This window comes from Natator depressus, chromosome 22, assembly GCF_965152275.1.
Source record: "Natator depressus isolate rNatDep1 chromosome 22, rNatDep2.hap1, whole genome shotgun sequence".
Taxonomy (NCBI): domain Eukaryota; kingdom Metazoa; phylum Chordata; order Testudines; family Cheloniidae; genus Natator; species Natator depressus.
In genome coordinates, this window is record NC_134255.1 from 1687572 (window position 1) to 1711523 (window position 23952).

The 23952-nt window shown below is 49.3% G+C and overlaps 1 protein-coding gene across 10 annotated transcripts in view; it reads left to right on the forward strand.

Annotated features, from left to right (window-relative positions):
- Nucleotides 1-23952, forward strand: part of PKNOX2 (PBX/knotted 1 homeobox 2) — a 726589-nt gene that overhangs the window by 497862 nt on the left and 204775 nt on the right. For all 10 annotated transcript variants that reach the window (XM_074936677.1, XM_074936676.1, XM_074936667.1 and 7 more), the window contains one exon: nucleotides 22938-23109. In XM_074936677.1, coding sequence (XP_074792778.1) covers nucleotides 22938-23109 — 172 coding nt within the window. The remainder of the gene's footprint in view (nucleotides 1-22937; nucleotides 23110-23952) is intronic.

Below are 23952 nucleotides of genomic sequence, written 5' to 3' on the forward strand. Positions count from 1 at the left end.
AAGTTCGCCAGGCTCTGCTGACCTCTAATAGCTAGCACTCCCACTTGCTCTTAGATATGGGAATATGTGGAATCTTTGTAGATGCCAGAACTAAGACAGGAGTAATTTAACCAAATAAAGACTTAAGCCCCCTAAGAAATAAACACATCCGTTTTAATCACCTACAGCAGTGACACAAAACTGTAATTTTCATGTTGTGAAGGGTCTTTTATTTCTTTGTCTCTTTAACAAGGAGAACTGAATATTCCCAGTCCTGTTTTTGTTCTGCTGATCTTTACTAGAGTTAAGAGAGGAAATGGAATTTGAAATGCTCTTTCCCTCCCTCCATTTCTTGCTCTTCCCTCCCGTCCCCAGCCTCACTCTCTCTTTGCCGTTCCCCTCCTGGCTTGCAGGCAGAACACTGCTGAATGTGCTAAATTAGGCCATTAGAGGAATTCATTTCTCTTTATTAGCCTGTGTCAAATCCTTTTTATTAGTGGCTGAAAACGACCTCTCTTCTGCAGTAAAATGTCAGGCCAGTTCAGCCCTTTTATTTGTTCTGCGCTGACGAGGATCAAACTCTCCCTGAATTAGTGTAGAGATTTATTTCCTCCAAATTTTTAATAGCTTGGGGGGGGGGGCAAGTGAGCGAGTGAGATCCCTGTTCAGTTCCAGTGTAGGTCATATGTGTCTGTACTGGACCTTGGAAGGACTGGCTGCTTTGACTGAATGAACAGGGAGCTCCACTTCTACCCATGAGGAGAAGGTGAAGGCGGCCACTAACCCTCTGTCATTGCACAAGCCTGAGCTTTTCATTCCCATGATTGGAGAAAATGGTCTGGTTTGCTTTGATTCTCCAGTGCCATGACAGCCTCCTCTAGGATATAACAGAAGCAGAAATAATTTTGTTGGTAACCAGCTCCTTGGTGTCATGTCAGCAGCCATGCACAGTGTGGTCCTGGATGATTTGTCTGCCTGCGGGCATATAAGCAGCAGTGCCAAGTGCATTGCATACCCTGGTTGGGGAGCTGGCCACAGCCTTGCACACATCGCAGGGGGAAGAAAAGCTTCCTGACATTCTGTCTAAACTCGCCTTTCATTCTTTCATCCTGTTGCTCAGTGCTCAGATACAGGGTGGGAGGCACTCTAGGAGTGCCAGTAGGCACATGCCAGCTTATACTGTTACTTCATACTTCCTCTCTCTCCTTGGTGTTTGTACACACCTGCCGTAATGCCACACTCTCAGCAGGAGCTCAGCAGAGTTAGCTCTTTTAATAGTTTTTATATGTCAGTTCTCCCCTCCCCTGGACAATTTTCGTTGCTCTTCTCTGCACTTATTATACTTTGCTCATCTCTTTCTGGACACGGGGTACCCAGAACTAAGTCCAAAATTCCAAATGAAACTGTGTCCTGGAGAAAGGACAGGGCTCCTCTCTCCCGTGGCCTGAGGCGGGGCGGAAATGAATCTGACCAGCCTTGTCTCCTTCCCATGATCCTCAGCCTGAGATCCCTCCTATAGCCTATCTGGGAAGGGCTGCTGAAGATCCCAACACACACCCAGCCCCTGGAACTCCCTCCATTCAGAAGCCTCCAGCACGTTACTGTTGATACCTTCTGGGATAAACCAAACCTTTTACAGGTAGTCACTAGTTGTGTGATCCCCACTGTCTGTGTGCCCGACTTGAGACACTTGCGGCCAGGTTTGCAGAAATGCTGATTACTTGCAGATGCATCTGAAGTTACTGGGAGCTGGGCTTTCGTAGATTCATAGATGCCAAGGCCAGAAGGGATTACAGTGATTATCTAATCTGACTTCCTGTGTAGGGTTGCCAACTTTCTAATTGCTCAAAACACCCTAGCCCTGCCCCTTCCTGAGGCCCCACGTCCCCACTCACTACATTCCTCCTCCCTCGGTGGCTCGCTGTCCCGCACCCTCACTCACTTTCACTGGGCAGGGGCAGGGGGTTGGGGTGTGGGAAGGGGTGAGGGCTCTAACTGGGAGTGCGGGCTCCGGGGTGGGGCCAGAAATGAGGGGTTCAGGGTGCGGGAGAGGGCTGTGGGCCAGGGAGTTGGGGTGCGGGAGGGGGTGAGGGCTCTGGCTGGAGTGGTGGGATCTGGGGTGGGGCTGGGGATGATGGGTTTGGGGTGCAGGAGGGACTCAAGGCTTGGGGGTGGGGCTGAGGGATTCGGAACATGGTAGGGGGCTGAGGGTTGAGGCAGGGGGGTTGGGGTGCAGGAGGAAGTATGGGCTCTGAACTGTGGGTGCGGGCTCTGGGGTGGGGGTGGGAATGAGGGGTTTGAATTGCAGGAGGGGGCTCTGGGGTTTGGGGGGCTCAGGGCTGGGAGTTGGGGCTCGGGGTTGGGGCACGGGCTTAGCTCGGTCAGTTCCCGGACAGTGACGCAGGCTCCCCACCTGTCCTGACACTGTGCTGCGCCCCGGAAGCGGCCAGCAGATCCGGCTCCTGGGCGTGGGAGCCAGGGGGCTCCGTGCGCTGCTCTCACCTACAGGCACCACCCCCCACAGCTCCCATTGGCCAGGAACCACAACCAGTGGGAGTGTGGAGCCAGTCCTTGGGGCTGGGGCAGTGCGTGGAGCCCTGTGGCCCCCATGCCCAGGAGCAGGACCTGCTGGCCACTTCTGGGGCGCAGTGCGGAGTCAGGACAGGTAAGGACTAGCCTGCCTTAGCTCCACAGCACCGCTGACAGGCTTTTAATGGCCCGGTCAGCAGTGCTGACCAGAGCTGCGAGGGTCGAAAACCAGACACCTGGCAACCCTACTCCTATATCACACAGGCTAAAGACATGCCCCAAATAATTCACTGGGAGTGAACTATACAGTACTATAAAGTGCTAAGTACTCTGAAAAATCAGGCCCTAGGTGTTTCAAGTTAAGCACCCAAAATTAGTGAACACTGCTGACAATTTTGGCCTCTTTGTGCTTCAGTCCCTGAGGTGTAAAATGGAGATAATACCAGCTCATCTCACAAGGGTGTGGTGAAAATAAATTCATTAATGTTTGAGAAGCACTTGGATAATCCAGTGGGAAGCGCCATAGAAATGCCCATGAATAAATTAATGATGTTGTATTCAGTGCAAGGTTTGGCTGGTGTGTGTTGTAGAAGGCCTAGGGCCATACAGAGACTAATCACTGAGCACTATCCAGCTTCACTGTCTGAAAGAGGGGCCTCTGGAAAAAAACAGTCATGGATCCTGTAACATAATGTAACATGGGGGCGGGGGTGGGGGAGGAATTAAAGGTGCACTGTTACATTTATTTAACTGGGAATTTTCCTAACTTTTGAGTGCTCGACTTAGCAATGTGGGTTTTGTTTGTTATTTGGTCTTCAGTAACACTCACTTCAGTAAAGTGAAGTTTGTAGCCTCGTCTCATGCCACAATCCTGCCTCCCACTTGGAGATGTGGTTGTAGGGTGCCCTCTCTTCTTCCATACAGACAGGGCAATGGCATGGGGAACCTTCATTCTCAAGGAGTAGCTTCAAGGGGAAAGAATGTGACAATTAGACTATCTAGCCCGTCTCCCTGGGGCCAGGCAAGGCAAGATTTTTCCGTACAGGTTATATTTATTATTATTATGTAGTGCCTAGAAGCAGGAGGTGGGGAAACATGGGTCAGAGTGGTGCAGCTGGAATCCCCTGTAATTATCCCATCAGTCAGGATGCCTCAGCTTCGGTCAGGAGTTGGCCCCTCTGCACTTGTCTGCTTCTGCCAGGCACTGTCCTCCCCTGGGATGGTGCTAGTGAGGACGCCCGTTGAAATGCATGAGGTAGTTCACATTTGCCAAAGCTTTTGTTTCAGGCTCTCTGCAGACTCAGGCAGACATAATGGCATGAGCTATGCTCAAACTACTTTTTCTGTGTTTCCTTTGCAACAGTGAAGACTATTAAATTCCTTCTTTTTATGTGACAACTCGGATTTTGATGAAGTCACATGGCTTCAGAAAGTACAGCGCTAACGCTGGGCCTTAACCTGGCACTTCCCATTGTTTGGGATTTTTGAAACTAGACTGGACAAAGCACTAGAAGTTGTGCTTCCTGGGCATTCATGACTCCCTCCTCTGCTGGTTCTCCTCACTCCTCTGTGATCATTTCTTCAGTTCCATCCTTTGTCCGTCTCCCACATGGGTGGGGGTCCTATAGAGCTCCATCCTAAATCATAGAATCATAGAATATCAGGGTTGGAAGGGACCTCAGGAGGTCATCTAGTCCAACCCCCTGCTCAAAGCAGGACCAATCCCCAATCAAATCATCCCAGCCAGGGCTTTGTCAAGCCTGACCTTAAAAACTTCTAAGGAAGGAGATTCTACCACCTCCCTAGGTAACGCATTCCAGTGTTTCACGACCCTCCTAGTGAAAAAGTTTTTCCTAATATCCAACCTAAACCTCCCCCACTGCAACTTGAGACCATTACTCCTTGTCCTGTCCTCTTCTACCACTGAGAATAGTCTAGAACCATCCTCTCTGGAACCACCTCTCAGGTAGTTGAAAGCAGCTATCAAATCCCCCCTCATTCTTCTCTTCTGCAGACTAAACAATCCCAGCTCCCTCAGCCTCTCCTCATAAGTCATGTGTTCCAGACCCCTAATCATTTTTGTTGCCCTTCGCTGGACTCTCTCCAATTTATCCACATCCTTCTTGTAGTGTGGGGCCCAAAACTGGACACAGTACTCCAGATGAGGCCTCACCAATGTCGAATAGAGGGGAACGATCACGTCCCTCGATCTGCTGGCAATTCCCCTACTTATACATGGGCACACTGTTGACTCATATCCAGCTTCTCGTCCACTGTAACCCCTAGGTCCTTTTCCGCAGAACTGCTGCCTAGCCATTCGGTCCCTAGTCTGTAGCGGTGCATTGGGTTCTTCCGTCCTAAGTGCAGGACCCTGCACTTATCCTTATTGAACCTCATCAGATTTCTTTTGGCCCAATCCTCCAAAAGGATTGAAATTCTCCAAAAGAGAAAATCCCCTCCTTTTCTCTCTTTGAACCCTTTCGCTATTGATCTTACCTGTGCACTTGGCTTTGATGACCGTCTTTACTCTGATAACTCACAAAACTGCCTCTGTACTCCATGCCTGTTGCCCTCCATCCAGTTTCCTGGTTTGCCCTGTCTCTCTGACAGATGTCTAGCCTTAAACTCAAAGTGAACATGGCCAAAACAGCTCCTGCTCTTTCACCTGAAGCTCTCTCATCTGTCACCATGGACACCACCTTCGCAGTCACTCGGGCTTGTTACCTGGGCATCATTTTCAACTGAGCCCTTTATCTAGACCCACACAGCCAGCCCATAACTAAACCTTGCCACTTCTTTCTAAATAAAACTTCAAAAAAGTGGCTTTTCTTCCCTGTCTACAACAACAACATTCCCACCCAGGCCTTCAGCATTTTGGGTACAGATGACTGTGGCCACCTCTTTTGCCTTTAACTTCTGCAGCCTGACCTCCCTCAAGTCCATTCAATATGCAGTGGCTGAGATCACACCAGCAGTCCCTCAATTCCTCTGCTGGCTAGTTCCCCCCTCACCATCATAAAGTGCAGTGTTCTTGTCCTTATCTTCAAGAACCATCACAATTTAACCCAGCCCCATCTATCTGCTCAATTTACCTTATCTTATTGTAAGCTTCCTCCTTTACTCCAGCTATGGTGTCATCCTCCCTCACCAACTTGTCTTTTTTCTGCCTCAGGTATCTTCAAGCTCTGTTCCAATGCTGGAATACCTTCCATTCTTCCAGACTCCTTCAAAACCCTATGTTTCAAACCCCAGTATTACCATGTTGCCTACCAAATACTCACAGCATTAGACCAGGGCTCATGTGACCTGGGTTCCATTCCTGGTTCTGCCACTGGCCAGCTGACATTGGACAAGTCACTGCATTGCTGCGTGACTCAGTTTCCCCATCTGTAAATTGGGAGTAAGGATAATGACCTCCTTTGTAAAGCAGTTTGGGCTCTACTGATGAAAAGATCTAGCTGGTATTATTGTTATTAAGTGGTGAGCTGAAGGTAGTGCAACTGATCTGCTGCTTTGTCTGTATTTAACTAAACAAAACACAACTAACAAAAATCTCTGCCTACAAATTGTGCACGCAGGTTGCTAGTCAATGCAAACCCAACTTTACATTACTGCCCCACCTCTTCCACCCTTTGCTCATTTTACCCACCTGCTTGCCTGAATTACAACTGTAAGCTTTTGGGGGCTGCTCCTAGCACACCAGAGCTCCAATCTGGTTGTGATTTCTAGGCACTACTACATAATAATAATAATCATTAATATAACCTGTATGGAAAAATCTTGTCTTGCTTGGCCCCAGGGAAATGGGCTAGATCAGGGGTGGGCAAACTTTTTCAGCCGAAGGGAAATTTTATGCAGAGCTGGAGCAGGGGGTTGGGGTGCGGGGTGTGGTGCGCAAGAATGGGCTCAGGGCAAGGGATTGGGGCGGGGGGGTGTGAAGGGCTCAGGGCAGGGAGTTGGGGTGCAGGAGGGGTGCGAGGTGCAGGCAGGGAGTTGGGGGGAGGGATGAAGGCAGGGGGCTTAGGGCAGGGAGTTGGGGTGCAGGAGGGGTGCAGGCAGGGGGCTCAGGACAGGGAGCTGGGGGGCAGGGTACAGGAGGGGTGTGGAGTGCAGGAGCGGTTCAGGCTCCAGCCCGGCACCACTTACCTAAAGTGGCTCCGGGGTGGCAGTGGCGTGCACCGCAGCCAGGGCAGGCTTCCTGCATGCCTGCTCTGGCCCCACAACATGCTGCTCCGGGAAGCAGCCGGAACCATGTCCCTGCGCAGCCCCTGGGGGTGCACGCTGCCCTTGCCACGCCTCCAGGTATCATAGAATCACAGAATCTCAGGGTTGGAAGGGACCTCAGGAGGTCATCTAGTCCCACCCCCTGCTCAAAGCAGGACCGATCCCCAGTTTTGCCCCGATCCCTAAATGGCCCCCTCAAGAACTGAGCTCACAACCCTGGGTTTAGCAGGCCAATGCTCACACCACTGAGCTCTCCCTCCCCCCACAGGGACCTCCCCCGTTGGCGGTTCCCCGGTCCCGGCCAATGGGAGCTGCGGGGGGCAATGCCTGGAGGCAAGGGCAACACACGGAGCCCTCTGCCCCCCGGGCCGCAGGGACGTGGTGCCGACCGCTTCTGAGAGCGGTGCGGGGCCTGCGCCACCGCGGGGGGCAATCCCATGGGCCGGATCCAAAGCCCTGACGGGCCGGATCCAGCCCGCGGGCCGTAATTTTCCCACCTCTGGGCTAGATAGTCTAATTGTCACTTTCTATCTCCAACTTCTAGGACTCTTTGAAGGAAAGTGCCTGAGCTGTAGGCACGTCAGAGAGATTGCTTGCTGAGCATTTGACAGGGGTTTACAAATTGGTCCTTTCTCCACCTAGTGTGTGCACTTTAATTCTCTCCATAAAATTGAAAAAGGAATTTGTGCAGTGTACAGAGGTTGGGGGGTGCGCTGCTCAACTCCTACCACCTGGCATTACTGCTTGGATTATTAGTTCCTGGTAATTTAGTGCCCTTGCACAGGGTCGATTTGTGCCTTTCATTTCTAATTGATCTAGTGGCTGTTTAAATGGCAGCAGGCATCTGTTGAGAGTTGGAAGGTTCATAAGGCGCAATAATTCATAACACCGTCTGGAATTTGCCTTTCATATCGCTCAGCTAACCCTCTGCAGGGCTGCCTAAATTATGACTGCCGAGGCTTCTTTACATATTCTATTCAGGGCTTGGAGAATCTTGCATTAAACTGGGATCAGTCTAGATTAGAGTATAATATGCTGCAGCATTAGTGGCTGCAAATGAAGACTTATACCAGAGTTTAACCCTTCACCCGACTTTCTTGTCTTGGTCCTGGAAGGCTTGGCTAATCCGTTGCTTCCTCTGATTTGTTGATGTGTGTAATAGATCTTTCAGCTTGCTGGACTCCTGGGAGCATGAAGTGTCCAAGACTTTAAAAAAATTAAAGCACACTTGCTTTGATTAAGTAAGGCGCCTTTCAGACCTTAATGAAAGAGGCACATGGTTTTTCAATTCACCGCAAATATATAGGGAGGAAGAGACCAGCTATCTGGTGTCATGTTTGGAATGTGTTACAAATTTAAGCAGCTCCATTGCCAACCTGCTGTATGGATTTGGAGAGCAGTTAACTTATTTGTAACACAGTTCTTGTCCTTCCCGTTTCCTCAGGATTTGATAAGCCTGAGCAGCCAAAGAAAGTTTTACCAGCCCATGTTTAAATGCAGCTTCAATTTGGAACCCTTGGCTTTACACAACATTAGTATTTGGATTTAGCTGGTTTTTTTAAAAAACTGAAATACCAGCTCTTCTTTCAGGAGGCAGAGTGTTTATTACTTTTTCACTGACAGAGATTTGACTGCACTTATTCGCATGAGAAACATGGCAACTCACCAATCTGGGATTAACCAGAAAAATGAAAGGCCAGTTGCAAGCAGCTTTACAGAGTGTGCAGGTCTCTGGGCAGAGTCATCCCTACCCAGGGATGATGGGGAGGGGAGTGAGGCTCATACCTCTGAAGTGCAGCTTCACAATTGAAGTATGTCACACAGCCTCTCCGCATTCTGATCGGCACCCCTCCAATCTAGCTTGTTTTAATGATTGCTCTAATTTCCGCTCATTCAGGGATGAGGCCTACAGATATCTGGATGTCACTAAAAGTGCATCTATCATCAGCCAAGTCTAAACCAGATGAGTTTGTGTAGGGGTGTGGAGTTGTTTTAATTTGCTGAGTGTTCCCTGGAAGACTAGTTGGTGCATTGGTGCTGGTGATACACTGCACATGGACGGCTGAACTCACCTCACCTAGCTTTGAACGCAAATGGTTTTGATTTTGTATTCTGCTTAGGAGACCTGAGCAAAAGGACCAGAAAGGCAAAACAGCCAATGAAAAATGGGGTGAACAATGCAGCAGAGATGGGGCAGAGTAAAAAGTCCAGTGTGGATAAGTAGCAGACAGAGGAGAAAGAGAAATTCTAAGACAAAGATGAATGCCGCATGTAGCACTTTGACTCAGTGAATGAGCTGCACCAGTGTAGCAGAGCCAGGTTGCTTCCCACAGAGCTGTGCAGTCCACGTAAGAGCCACTGACCACATAGCAACTTTACAGTGGCCACAACGAACCCCTACAGGGGGAAGGGCTATGATAGGGGAGCGTTTTGAAGTGTCTGGTCCTTGTCTCAGTGGCACATGACATGGCAGAGAGTGCAGCTGTGTACTAATTGTCCAGTGTGCTCTGTGGGGGAAATGTTCCATGTTTTACCGTTCTTTCCTAGGAGTTATTACATTAAAAAAAAAGTATACACATGTAAATAGTTATTTTCATCTACTGTCCTGTTTATTGCCAATCTGAGTTTTGTTCATTTGTTTCACTGTACCAGGTATTATATTATATTAATGCATTTTGTATTGTGTATAAAGCAAAATGTTAGACAATGTCAATTTTAACAGGCGATTCATTTATTGTAATCTATAGAGATATATAGGTCCCCAACCAGGCCAACTGCGTCAGCTTCTTCCATGCAACACTCTTCTAGAGCTTCAAAGAGGAAATCACTGGAATCCTCTCAAAAAGTCTCTAGAAAGTGGGCTTCAAATCCCCTGGGGAGAGAATCTACCACAAGGAGACAGTCCCTGACCAGGTTGACCACCTTGGCATCCACTGATCTCCGACTCAGTACCCACAAGGCAGCAGACTCCTTAGGTACCATCACCACCAGCAAGTCTAGGGACTTTAAGAGTACAGGTGGGGGGAAGGGATTGTTAGGGAGCCATCCCCATGCAGACCCTGGATGACCCCTAGTCTCTCTCATTCAGTCAGGCACATCTGCCCCTGTCCCCATGTGTCCCTGCACTCCCCATCCCCATGTGTCCTTGTACCCCCACTCAGCCACCCCACCTCCCCCATCCCGATGTGTCCCTGCACTCCCACCTTAGCAACCCTCCTCCCCCTGTGGCCCTGCACCCCCAATCAGCCACCCCCTCACCCTGTGCCCACATGTCCTTGCACCCCCATCCCCATGAGTCCCTGTACCCCTCCCCATGTATCTCTGTGCCCCCACTCAGCCACCTTCCTCCCCATGTGTCCCTGCACTCCCACTCCCATTCAGCCTCCGCCCCAGTCTGTCCCCTCCCACTAGTCCTTCTGAACCCCAGTCTGTGACCCCCAAGCAGCTCCACGTGCCCCACGCTGTCTGTCCCTGCCATATCCCATGCCTCCTGACCTTGCCTCACAGGAAGGGTGCTGTGAGGAAGGCGCCTCTTCTTTTCCCTATCCACAGCTAGAGCTGCTCCTGACTGGGAGTGGCTTCTCTGTGTTCTGGCACCACAGCAGCTCCGTGGGCAAAAGGCATAACTACAGCATCTCTGGCAGAATGTATTTTCTTCAAAGAAAAATATTCTGTGCGGGACATGAATTCTGCACATGTGCAGTGGTGCAGAATTCCCCCAGGAGTAGCCTGAGTTACCACACCCATTCTTATCTGCTGCAACAATACGTGCATTTCCCCCGCTTCAATGACCACCTTTTTCATTTTTGTCAGAACTAAGAACATATCACTATGGACAAGTGGGCGTAGGATATTATTTCAATAGGATATTCTATCCATTTTATCTTCCTCCTCCCCCGCCCCCCAGTTCCTCTTCAGGGACCCCGCTCAACAGCACCTTTTGCGACAGGAAATCGACTCTCTCCTGAATCTGGGTGATATAGAACCAGTTCCTACACAACACAGAGGGAAGTGATTTTACTCCAGGTACTTCCTGGTACCAAAAGAGAATAGCTGTTGGAGATCCATTCTAGAACTAAGATCACGCAACAGATTTGTAAAGGTTTAGTGATTCAAAATGGTAACCCTTGCAGCAATGATTCCATCACTGGCTGAAGGGGACTGATTCTCAGCTGTCAACCTCCATGACACGTACTTCCATATAGCGATCCAACCCTCCCACAGACGGTTTCTATGATTCACCCTGGGTCAAGAGCACTTTCAACACACAGGTTTCAGAGTAGCAGCCGTGTTAGTCTGTATTCGCAAAAAGAAAAGGAGTACTTGTGGCACCTTAGAGACTACCAATTTATTTGAGCATAAGCTTTCGTGAGCTACAGCTCACTTCATCGGATGCATAAAGTGGAAAATACAGTGAGGAGATTTTATATACACACAGACCATGAAAAAATATACATTGTAAGGAGAGTGCTGCCTTCAAAGGTACCTCAGAATTATTTACTCACCAAGCAAACACATTTAAACAAACTACTCTCTATGCCCTCGGTAGATAAGAAGTCCTTTGAATGGTGGAAGAACCCTCACAATGTTTGTGCTGGGGTCTCCTTCATTCAGCCACTCTCAACATCAATAATAACAACGGATTCCTCCCTATTGGAATGGGGAGCCCACCGGAACATCCATACCATTCAAGACAGGTGGTCTCCGTTGAGTCCATGGTACACATCAACTTGCTGGAACTCAGAGCAGTCAGAAATTCCTGTATTCATTTCCTGCCACTGATCGGGGCAAACATATAAAGATCATGACACTAAACTGGGAGGAGTGGTAGATACGCTGGAGGGTAGGGATAGGATACAGAGGGCCCTCGACAAATTAGAGGATTGGGCCAAAAGAAATCTGATAAGGTTCAACAAGGACAAGTGCAGAGTCCTGCACTTAGGATGGAAGAATCCCATGCACTGCTACAGACTAGGGACCGAATGGCTAGGCAGCAGTTCTGCAGAAAAGGACCTAGGAGTTATAGTGGACGAGAAGCTGGATATGACTCAATAGTGTGCCCTTGTTGCCAAGAAAGCTAATGGCATTTTGGGCTGTATATGTAGGAGCATTGCCAGCAAATTGAGGGACATGATCATTCCCCTCTATTTAGCATTGGTGAGGCCTCCTCTGGAATACTGTGTCCAGTTTTGGGCCCCACACAACAAGAAGGCTGTGGGAAAAGTTGGAAAGAGCCCAGCGGAGGGCAACAAAATGATCAGGGCGCTGGGGCACATGACTTATGAGGAGAGGCTGAGGAAACTGGGATTATTTAGTCTGCAGAAGAGAAGAATGAGGGGGGATTTGATAGCTGCTTTCAACTACCTAAAGGGGGTTCCAAAGAGGATGGATCTAGACTCTTCTCAGTGGTAGCAGATGACAGAACAAGGAGTAATGGGTTCAAGTTGCAGTGGGGGAGGTTTAGGTTGGATATTAGGAAAAACTTTTTCACTAGGAGGGTGGTGAAACACTGGAATGGGTTACCTAGGGAAGTGGTGGAATCTCCTTCCTTAGAGGTTTTTAAGACTTGACAAAGCCCTGTCTGGGATGAGTTAGTTGGGGATTGGTCCTGCTTTGAGCAGGGGGTTGGACTAGATGACCTCCTGAGATCCCTCCCAACCCTGATATTCTATGATTCTATGATCATGATGGACAGCATGTCATATACATTTTACATAAACTGCCCTGTCCGCCGAAGCAGTGAGACTCTGGATTTGGTGCACATTGCGCCAGATCAACATCTTAGCTGCTTACCTTCTGGCATAGAAAACACCCCAGCGACTGCTTTCAGCAGATGCTTCTTGCAAGATCATGAATGGGAGAGAGATCCCACTATATTCCACTGCATATTTCTACATTGGGATGTCCCACAGATAGACCTGTTTGCTAAAACCAAGAACAAAAGTGCTCCCATTTCTGCTCCAGAGCCGGTCTGGGTCACCACTCCCTGGGAGACGTCTTTCTCCTCCATTGGAAATGAGGACTCTTGTATGCATTTCCACCAATTCCCCTAATATCCAAGATGCTGCTCAAGATAAAGGAAGAAAAAGCCAAGGTTATTCTTGTGGTGCCCATGTGGCCAAGACAAACATGGTTTCCTTATGTCGGCTTGCTGTTTGTCAGCCAATCATTCTCCAGCCTGTTCCCAATCTCCTCTCCCAGGATGCTGATCAAATTCATCTCCCCAATCTCCAGGTTCAAGGCATGGCTGATAGATGGTTCAAGGGGTTAGAAACAACCCGTTCTGAGGACATGGACAGTGCTATTGCATAGCAGGAAACAAGCCAGTCGTGTCACATATGTCCAAAAGTGGAAGAGATTCAAACACCGGTGTGACTCAAAGCCCATATCACCTACATCCTCTCCACTATCATTTGTACTCGAGCTAAAAAGGTCTGGCTTATCTCTAAGCTCTGTAAAGGTGCACCTCACAGCTGTCATGGCCTTCCATCATATGATAGAGCGGTTTTCTGTTTTTGCTCATCCCACAACAAGAAGGTTCCTCCTGGGATTGGGTAACCTCTTTCCACAAATCAGATGCCCCACACCAGCATGGGACCTCAACATTGTGCTCAGATGTCTTATAAGTCCCCCCTAGGAAGCCATGACCACCTGTTCCCTTTTACACCTGTCTATGAAAACCACATTTCGAGTCGCCAACACGACTGCTCGAAGAGTAGGGGGGATAGTGACTCTAATGACATACTCCACTTTACTTTTCTTTAAAGTCAAGGTCACCCTACGTCCATGTCCCAAGTTCCTGCTGAAAATATCTTTGGACTTCCATATAAACCAATTTATTCACCTTCCAGTTTTATTTCCTAAACCACAACAGGTCAAAAGAGATGTGTCATTATACACACATGATGTCAGGAAGGCATTAGCCTTTTATTTATATAGGACTAAACCCTTCAGGAAATCTCCCAGACTTTCTCTCCATTGCGGACAGAACTAATCCCCAATTTCCAAGCAAAGACTCTCCAGGTGGATATCAGGCTGCATTATCTACTGCTGCCAGTCTCATGATCTTCAACCTCCTTCTAGAATACAAACTCACTCCATGAGATCCCTCTCCACTTCCATAGCCTTCCTCAAGAATGTTCTGGCCGCAGATATATATAGAGTCGCAACTTGGACATCCATTCACACATTCTCTGAAGATTTCGCAGTCACTCATGACTCAGCGTCCAATGCCATATTTGGCTCCACTATTTTATCCTCAATTCTAGACTCAATGCCGAAGCTCTATTGTCACAGGATAGGTACTCTCCATCCCAAGCGCTGGGTCACATACAGACAGAAGAAGGAAAAAACTGTATAGCAGCCAGTTAGGTCCTGTATTCATGAATCTGTCTATAAAACATGGTAGTACGGCCTAGTGCAGTCAATCAAGCGGCCCTTCCACTCAGGGCAGTGTGGCCTAATGGCCAGAGTCAATAAAATAACCCACTTCTGTGGGATTGCATGGCCGATGGCCTGTTGGGGAAGTGAGATGCAACTTAGGGGTGTGTGGCACCCAGGGTTGGGGGACTCGGGTCCTCCCTGCTCCTTGGTGTCCCAGGCCAGGGCCCTGGCGGTGGTGGGGGTGCTCACCACTGAGTCAATGGGGATCCTCCCAAAACACGCTGACTGGTTCCCCAGTTCGCTCACTAGAGAAAAGTCTAATTCCCCTGGGCTGCTTCCGACCCTTTCTGCCTCGGTGATGCTCCATGGTTCCCCCAGGTCTCTGGGATTCTCAGATGGGCTAGCGCCTGCTGGCACAATCTCTTCTCCAGGCTCAACAGGCAGCCTGGAGTCCCTCTGGAGCTTTGTGTGCTGTGGCTTTGTAGTCAGGGCCTGTAGCAGCTCCCTGGAGAGAGCCTGCAGTCTGCGTCCTCTCTCTTCTGCAGCCTACCCAGACTGAGTTGGACTACTTCCTTTCATACCCTGCCTCCAGGCTGAGCATGTGCAGCAGAGTCAGAAGGGCGGGGCTTCCTCAGCCTGCAAAGCACAGTTAACTCTTTCAGGCTGGTGTGGGGCAGGTACACCTCGTCACACCCATCCATCTGTTAGGGGTACTGCTGTGGAATCACCTGGAGTGGAGCACCCATAGGGACACTATTCAAAGAATTAGAGAAGGTTACTCACCTTGTGCAGTAACTGTGGTTCTTTGAGATGTGCCCTCCTATAGGTGCTCCACTATCTAGTCTCCTCTCCTCTGCTTCGGAGTTCTTTTCAATGAGCTTCATGGTAGAGAAGGAACTGAGGGGAGTTTGCCCACACAGCACTATATAGCCCTGGTGCAGGGCATGAGATGGGGAGACTGCATGTGTGGGCAGAACGGACACTGCTACCTAAAATCTCTAATCTGAGGCACATGGAGTGCAAGCACATCTAGAGTGGAGCACCCATAGGGACACACATCTTGAAGAACCACAGTTACTGCACAAGGTGAGTTGCCTTCTCTTCTCAATATCTTGATTTTGGGCTGAATGCTCATATCTTCCCTCATTTTACCCTTCCCTTTTGCTATCAGTTTAACACCCTCCTGACTACTCTAACCAGCCTCTCCCCAAAGAGATTGGGTTTCCTACTGAGACGGAGGCCAGCCTAACTGTACAGTCCCCTCTCTCCACAGAAGGTGGGCCATTGTTCCAGAAATCCAAAACCCTCTGCTGCTTACCTAGCCAGCGGTTCACTTCCAGAATCTTCTGCCTTCTGTCTTCCTTTGCTCATGGGACAGGAAGGATCTCTGAGAAGATCTCTTGAACACTCCGAGTTCCCTGAAGTAATCTGTTATCTGCGAGATAGAGGAAGGATAGAGGTCTTGGGAATCCTTCCAGGGCAGAGGCTGCTAACTACTGAGAGGCAAGAGGCAAGGGAATTAAGTGAAGTGATGAGGCTGGGGAGGTAGAGAGACTCAGATGAAGAGGTTCTTGTGGCTCATCACATGCACCAGACAAGTCTATGTAATAAATAACTTGATAGCAGAGGTGTCCCAGAGTGTGGCAAGTTTGGCAGGTTTTTTACTTGTCTATTTTGCTCCTTGTTATTGTTTGCTGGTATTATTAATTTATTATATTATTATTGTTATTTTATTTTATTATTTTCAAAGGTTCAAATACCCTTAAAAGATCAAGAAAATAGAACATTCCAGAATGTTACAATGAGCCCATGACTGAAGTATCCACTCCCTTGTGGGAAAGATACTGTAAGGTTCAGAGTGTATCGAGGTGACCTCTCATCCTCCCCCGCTTTTGCTAAGGGGTAATCTTGACCACAGCTAAGGGGTTCAGGGTAAGAAGACAGCTGAGTGGTTTGAAAAGGTGTTTTGGTTCTCTGTTGTACTTAAAAAGGGGTGGCCTATCCACTTGTGGTGGGGTTTGGGGGGTGATACGGTACATTCTGGAGGACTAGTTCTTATTTCATAGCTAGACAGATTCAGAAGAATACAGTGTAGGTTTATAGGTATTCAATTATTAAAACAGGAAGCACATTCCAGTCAGTTGGGCTGAAATTACCTATAAACAGCCCCCAATTTAGGGCATTGCAGTGTTTTGGATGTCTCATACTGGGCACCAACAATGTGAAGCACCCAAAGTCCAAGGCCACTTTTGACAATTTTGTCTTTGGTGCTCAGGCACTTTTGGCTCAAAATGGACAAGCTGTTGGCGCCATCTGCAACAATGTTGGGTGACCATCTATGAAGATATTGTCAGACATCCAAAGAGCAGAGGTAGCAAACTGCAGAAACCACAAGGCAGGATGTTGACGGCCCGCAAGGCAGCAGGTCATGGAATAGTATTGGAGTGGTACATATGGTTAACATTTGTTACTACAAACCATTGATGGAGGGCTGTAAATTACACAGCACTTTCCAAACACAAGAGACAGGTTCTGTGCCCTGGAGAACTGAGAGTCTAAGGGTATGTCTACACTACGGAATAAGGTCGAATTTATAGAAGTCGGTTTTTTAGAAATCGGTTTTATATATTCGAGTGTGTGTGTCCCCACAGAAAATCCTCTAAGTGCATTAAGTGCATTAACTCGGCGGAGTGCTTCCACAGTACCGAGGCTAGAGTCGACTTCCGGAGCGTTGCACTGTGGATAGCTATCCCACAGTTCCCGCAGTCTCCGCTGCCCATTGGAATTCTGGGTTGAGATCCCAATGCCTGATGGGGCTAAAACATTGTCGCGGGTGGTTCTGAGTACATATCGTCAGTCCCCCCTTCCCTCCCTCCCTCCGTGAAAGCAAGGGCAGACAATCGTTTCGCGCCTTTTTTCCTGAGTTACCTGTGCAGACGCCATACCACGGCAAGCATGGAGCCCGCTCAGGTAACCGTCACCGTATGTCTCCTGGGTGCTGGCAGATGCGGTACGGCATTGCTACACAGTAGCAGCAACCCTTTGCCTTCTGGCAGCAGACGGTGCAATATGACTGGTAGCCGTCATCGTCATGTCCGAGGTGCTCCTGACCACGTCGGCTGGGAGCGCCTGGGCAGACATGGGTGCAGGGACTAAATTTGGAGTGACTTGACCAGGTCATTCTCTTTAGTCCTGCAGTCAGTCCTGTTGAACTGTCTTATGGTGAGCGGGCAGGCGATATGGATTGCTAGCAGTCCTATTGCATCATCTTCTGCCGGGCAGGCAAGAGATGAGGATGGCTAGCAGTCCTACTGCACCGTCTTCTGCCGAGCAGCCATGAGATGTGGATGGCATGCAGTCCTTCTGCACCGTCTGCTGCCAGCCAAAGATGTAAAAGATAGATGGAATCGATCAAAACAAGAAATAGACCAGATTTGTTTTGTACTCATTTGCCTCCTCCCCCGTCTAGGGGACTCATTCCTCTAGGTCACACTGCAGTCACTCACAGAGAAGGTGCAGCGAGGTAAATCTAGCCATGTATCAATCAGAGGCCAGGCTAACCTCCTTGTTCCAATAAGAACAATAACTTAGGTGCACCATTTCTTATTGGAACCCTCTGTGAAGTCCTGCCTGAAATACTCCTTGATGTAAAGCCACCCCCTTTGTTGATTTTAGCTCCCTGAAGCCAACCCTGTAAGCCGTGTCGTCAGTCGCCCCTCCCTCCGTCAGAGCAACGGCAGACAATCGTTCCGCGCCTTTTTTCTGTGCGGACGCCATACCAAGGCAAGCATGGAGGCCGCTCAGCTCACTTTGGCAATTAGGAGCACATTAAACACCACACGCATTATCAAGCAGTATATGCAGCACCAGAACCTGGCAAAGCGATACCGGGCGAGGAGGCGACGTCAGCGCGGTCACGTGAGTGATCAGGACATGGACACAGATTTCTCTGAAAGCATGGGCCCTGCCAATGCATGCATCATGGTGCTAATGGGGCAGGTTCATGCTGTGGAACGCCGATTCTGGGCTCGGGAAACAAGCACAGACTGGTGGGACCGCATAGTGTTGCAGGTCTGGGACGATTCCCAGTGGCTGCGAAACTTTCACATGCGTAAGGGCACTTTCATGGAACTTTGTGACTTGCTTTCCCCTGCCCTGAAGTGCATGAATACCAAGATGAGAGCAGCCCTCACAGTTGAGAAGCGAGTGGCGATAGCCCAGTGGAAGCTTGCAACGCCAGACAGCTACCGGTCAGTTGGGAATCAATTTGGAGTGGGCAAATCTACTGTGGGGGCTGCTGTGATGCAAGTAGCCCACGCAATCAAAGATCTGCTGATATCAAGGGTAGTGACCCTGGGAAATGTGCAGGTCATAGTGGATGGCTTTGCTGCAATGGGATTCCCTAACTGTGGTGGGGCCATAGACGGAACCCATATCCCTATCTTGGCACCGGAGCACCAAGCCGGCGAGTACATAAACCGCAAGGGGTACTTTTCAATAGTGCTGCAAGCTCTGGTGGATCACAAGGGACGTTTCACCAGCATCAACGTGGGATGGCCGGGAAAGGTACATGACGCTCGCATCTTCAGGAACTCTGGTCTGTTTCAATAGCTGCAGGAAGGGACTTTATTCCCAGACCAGAAAATAACTGTTGGGGATGTTGAAATGCCTATATGTATCCTTGGGGACCCAGCCTACCCCTTAATGCCATGGCTCATGAAGCCGTACACAGGCAGCCTGGACAGTAGTCAGGAGCTGTTCAACTACAGGCTGAGCAAGTGCAGAATGGTGGTAGAATGTGCATTTGGACGTTTAAAGGCGCTCTGGCGCAGTTTACTGACTCGCTTAGACCTCAGCGAAACCAATATTCCCACTGTTATTACTGCTTGCTGTGTGCTCCACAATATCTGTGAGAGTAAGGGGGAGCCGTTTATGGCGGGGTGGGAGGTTGAGGCAAATCTCCTGGCTGCTGGTTACGCGCAGCCAGACACCAGGGCAGTTAGAAGAGCACAGGAGGGCGCGGTACGCATCAGAGAAGCTTTGAAAACCAGTTTCATGACTGGCCAGGCTATGGTGTGAAAGTTCTGTTTGTTTCTCCTTGATGAAACCCCCCGCCCCTTGGTTCACTCTACTTCTCTGTAAGCTAACCACCCTCCTCTCCTCCCTTCGATCACCGCTTGCAGAGGCAATAAAGTCATTGTTGCTTCACATTCATGCATTCTTTATTCATTCATCACACAAATAGGGGGATGACTACCAAGGTATCCCAGGAGGGGTGGTGGAGGAGGGAAGGAAAATGCCACACAGCACTTTAAAAGTTTATAACTTTAAAATTTATTGAATGCCAGCCTTCTTTTTTTGGGCAATCCTCTGTGGCGGAGTGGCTGGTTGGCCGGTGGCCCCCCCACCGCGTTCTTGGGCGTCTGGGTGAGGAGGCTATGGAACTTGGGGAGGAGGGCGGTTGGTTACACAGGGGCCGTAGTGGCAGTCTGTGCTCCAGCTGCCTTTGCTGGAGCTCAACCATACACTGGAGCATACTGGTTTGGTCCTCCAGCAGCCTCAGCATTGAATCCTGCCTCCTCTCATCACGCTGCCACCACATTTGAGCTTCAGCCCTGTCTTCAGCCCGCCACTTACTCTCTTCAGCCCGCCACTTACTCTCTTCAGCCCGCCACCTCTCCTCCCGGTCATTTTGTGCTTTCCTGCACTCTGACATTATTTGCCTCCACGCATTCATCTGTGCTCTGTCAGTGTGGGAGGACAGCATGAGCTCGGAGATCATTTCATCTGGCGTGCGTTTCTTTTTCTTTCTAATCTTCAGTAGCCTCTGGGAAGGAGAAGATCCTGTGATCATTGAAACACATGCAGCTGGTGGAGAAAAAAAAAGGGACAGCGGTATTTAAAAAGACACATTTTATAAAACACTGGCTACACTCTTTCAGGGTAAACCTTGCTGTTAACATTACATACATAGCACATGTGCTTTCATTACAAGGTCGCATTTTGCCTCCCCCCACCGTGTGGCAACCCCCTCAACCCTCCCCCCTCCCTGTGGCTAACAGCGGGGAACATTTCTGTTTAGCCACAGGCAAACAGCCCAGCAGGAATGGGCTCCTCTGAGTGTCCCCTGAAGAAAAGCACCCTATTTCAACCAGGTGTCCATGGATTATATCTCACTCTCCTGAGGATAACACAGAGAGATAAAGAACGGATGTTGTGTGAACGCCAGCAAACATACACTGCAATGCTTTGTTGTACAATGATTCCCGAGTACGTGTTACTGGCCTGGAGTGGTAAAGTGTCCTACCATGAAGGACGCAATAAGTCTGCCCTCCCCAGAAACCTTTTGCAAAGGCTTTGGGAGTATATCCAGGAGAGCCGCGAATGCCAGGGCAAAGTAATCCTTTCACATGCTTGCTTTTAAACCATGTATAGTATTTTAAAAGGTACACTCACCGGAGGTCCCTTCTCCGCCTGCTGGGTCCAGGAGGCAGCCTTGGGTGTGTTCGGGGGGTACTGGCTCCAGGTCCAGGGTGAGAAACAGTTCCTGGCTATCGGGAAAACCGGTTTCTCCGCTTGCTTGCTGTGAGCTATCTACAACCTCATCATCATCATCATCTTCTTCGTCCCCAAAACCTGCTTCCGTATTGCCTCCATCTCCATTGAAGGAGTCAAACAACACGGCTGGGGTAGTGGTGGCTGAACCCCCTAAAATGGCATGCAGCTCATCATAGAAGCGGCATGTTTGGGGCTCTGACCCGGAGCGGCCGTTCGCCTCTCTGGTTTTCTGGTAGGCTTGCCTCAGCTCCTTCAGTTTCACGTGGCACTGCTTCGGGTCCCTGTTATGGCCTCTGTCCTTCATGCCCTGGGAGATTTTGACAAAGGTTTTGGCATTTCGAAAACTGGAACGGAGTTCTGATAGCACGGATTCCTCTCCCCATACAGCGATCAGATCCCGTACCTCCCGTTCGGTCCATGCTGGAGCTCTTTTGCGATTCTGGGACTCCATCATGGTCACCTCTGCTGATGAGCTCTGCATGGTCACCTGCAGCTTGCCATTCTGGCCAAACAGGAAATGAGATTCAAAAGTTCGTGGTTCTTTTCCTGTCTACCTGGCCAGTGCATCTGAGTTGAGAGTGCTGTCCAGAGCGGTCAAAATGGAGCACTCTGGGATAGCTCCCGGAGGCCAATACCGTCGAATTGTGTCCACAGTACCCCAAATTCGAGCCGGCAAGGCCAATTTAAGCGCTAATCCACTTGTCAGGGGTGGAGTAAGGAAATCGATTTTAAGAGCCCTTTAAGTCGAAATAAAGGGCTTCATCGTGTGGATGGGTGTAGGTTTACATCGATTTAATGCTGCTAAATTCGACCTAAAGTCCTAGTGTAGACCAGGGCTTACTAAGACAAAACAAACACAAACACAGAGTCAGGGCTTGGGTGGCTGAGGAACACAGGGGTGGGGGAAACATCATTGTGGGAGGTGGCAATGCATTGTGGGAGGTGGCATGCTAGGCTGGTACATTATGAGGCGACTCACGGAAAGGAGGGCAAGGGAGGTTGAGGCTTAGACCCTTTGGGAATGGTCCGTTTGCCTCGGAGGATCTTTTGCAGCCTCACTGGCCGAGCTGGGGGAAATGGTTCAAATTCAATTTTTGGATCATTTTATTTTGGTTGAAATTTTGAATTATAACCAAATAAAGTTCAGTACATATGGATTAAATTATCATGAGTCCCAAGACTTTTTTTTTCAGTTTTGGACCAGCCTTAGGCTCACTGAGGCACAGACCTGAAAGAAAAAGGCTCCCCCCCGGCCATCACAAAAGCAATGATTTAAAGAGTCAAACCCAGAGGAGCCAGGCTCCGTCTGACCCCGTCAAGGTGAGCGCAGCCCTTGGGATCCTTCTCACTGGATCCTTTCATAGGTACGCAAGTGATATGACCCTATGTGCTGCCTCTTTATGCTCTGCTGGCTCCCTCTATGCTGTGATCCACGGGACTGCTGTGCACTATTACTGTTATTAGTGCGACTATGGGCAGAACCAACATCAAATCATGCAGGAGTTCTAGGCCATGGAGAACTTCGTGTGTGAACCAGGCATTGTAGGTGGTGTCCACTCCCTTCTAAGGGGCCCATGGGGAGATAGCACAGCCTCTAGGAATAGGAAATATAACTGCCACTGCTGTGAAAGTTTACCCTGTTTCTAGAGCATCCAAATCCAGCTGCTCAAAACCTCTTCAAAACAACTATAAGTTATGGCACCATCTGACCAACTTCAGTCCAATCAGAATTGGACCGTAACCCCTGTAGTAATGTTGGTAACTGACCCAGTGACATTACAACCAGTGGAATTTGCTTTATAGAACTATCAGAATAGGGTGCCTACAGATATGTTTGGGAGATTTACCTGTTGGTCTGGCTGCCATTTTGACAATTTAGCAGCATAAGCAATCCCCTGTCTCCCAGAGGCAAGTGTAAATTAAAGGTTAGAAAACAAGATGAGAATGAGACTGGAAAATTTGTTTAGCTCGTGAGTGAATGTAATACTCGCCCACATTCTGGTGCAGAAAGCTGAAATCTGTTAAATACACAGCAAGACAGCTTTGGTGGTGGGGGAGGGCTAGCTTGGTGGTTTGAGCATTGGACTGCTAAACCCAGGGTTGTGAGTTCAATTCTTGAGGGTGCCATTTAGGGATCTGGGGCAAAAATTGAGGATTGGTCCTGCTTTGAGCAGGGGCTTGGACTATATGACTTCCTGAGGTCCCTTCCAACCCTAATCTTCTGTGATTTACAGAAAGAATGTTGTGATTTCCTGTCTCTCCAGGCATCCTCTTTTCCCACTCCTGACGCTGCTGTTTGAGAAGTGTGAGCAGGCCACACAGGGCTCCGAGTGCATCACCTCTGCCAGCTTTGACGTGGACATTGAGAACTTTGTACACCAGCAGGAGCAGGAACACAAACCATTCTTCAGTGATGATCCCGAACTGGACAACCTGGTAAAGCCCTGGTTCAGACCAGTACCAGCCCCATTGATTTGTTTAGCATTTTAGACAACAGGGTCGCTGCTTTGCTCTTACACTACAGGCATCTGAACCTAAAGCCCAAAGGGCAGCAGATTAGAGAAGTCTCAGGGTGGATGTGTTTTAAGGAGCATATGCTAGACAGTGGTTTTCAAACCGGGATACACATAATCCTAGGGTACACGAGCTCTCGTCGGGAGTGGGGGGTACGTGAGAAAAATCCTGTAATGGTGGACAACACATTTTACTTAGTAGCAAGATTTTCAGACTGTGGGGCACGCCTCCCAGGGGTGCTGGAGGAACGTTCGGTGGGGCAAGCGGCAATGCGAGATGGCTCAGTTTTTGAGCTGAGCCCCCATTGAGTTACCAGCTTTTGGTTGCATGCCCCCCCCAACCCAGACAGGCTGGGTGCCCAACTGAGGTGAGTCAGGGGGTTAAGATGGCGCTCCATCCCTGAGCTCTGTGGCGTCGCTGCTCACCCCCTTGAACGTTCCTCTGGGTCCCCTGAGGAGGGGCATGCCCCACAGTTTGAAAACCTCTCGAATCATAGAATCATAGAACCATAGAATAACAGGGTTGGAAGGGACCTCTGGAGGCCATCTAGTCCAACCCCCTGCCCAGAGCAGGACCAATCTCAACTAAATCATCCCAGCCAGGGCTTTGTCAAGCCTGACCTTAAAAACTTCTAAGGAAGGGGATTCCACCACCTCCCTAGGTAACGCATTCCAGTGTTTCACCACCCTCCCAGTGAAAAAGTTTTTCCTAATATCCAACCTAAACCTCCCCAACTGCAACTTGAGACCATTACTCCTTGTCCTG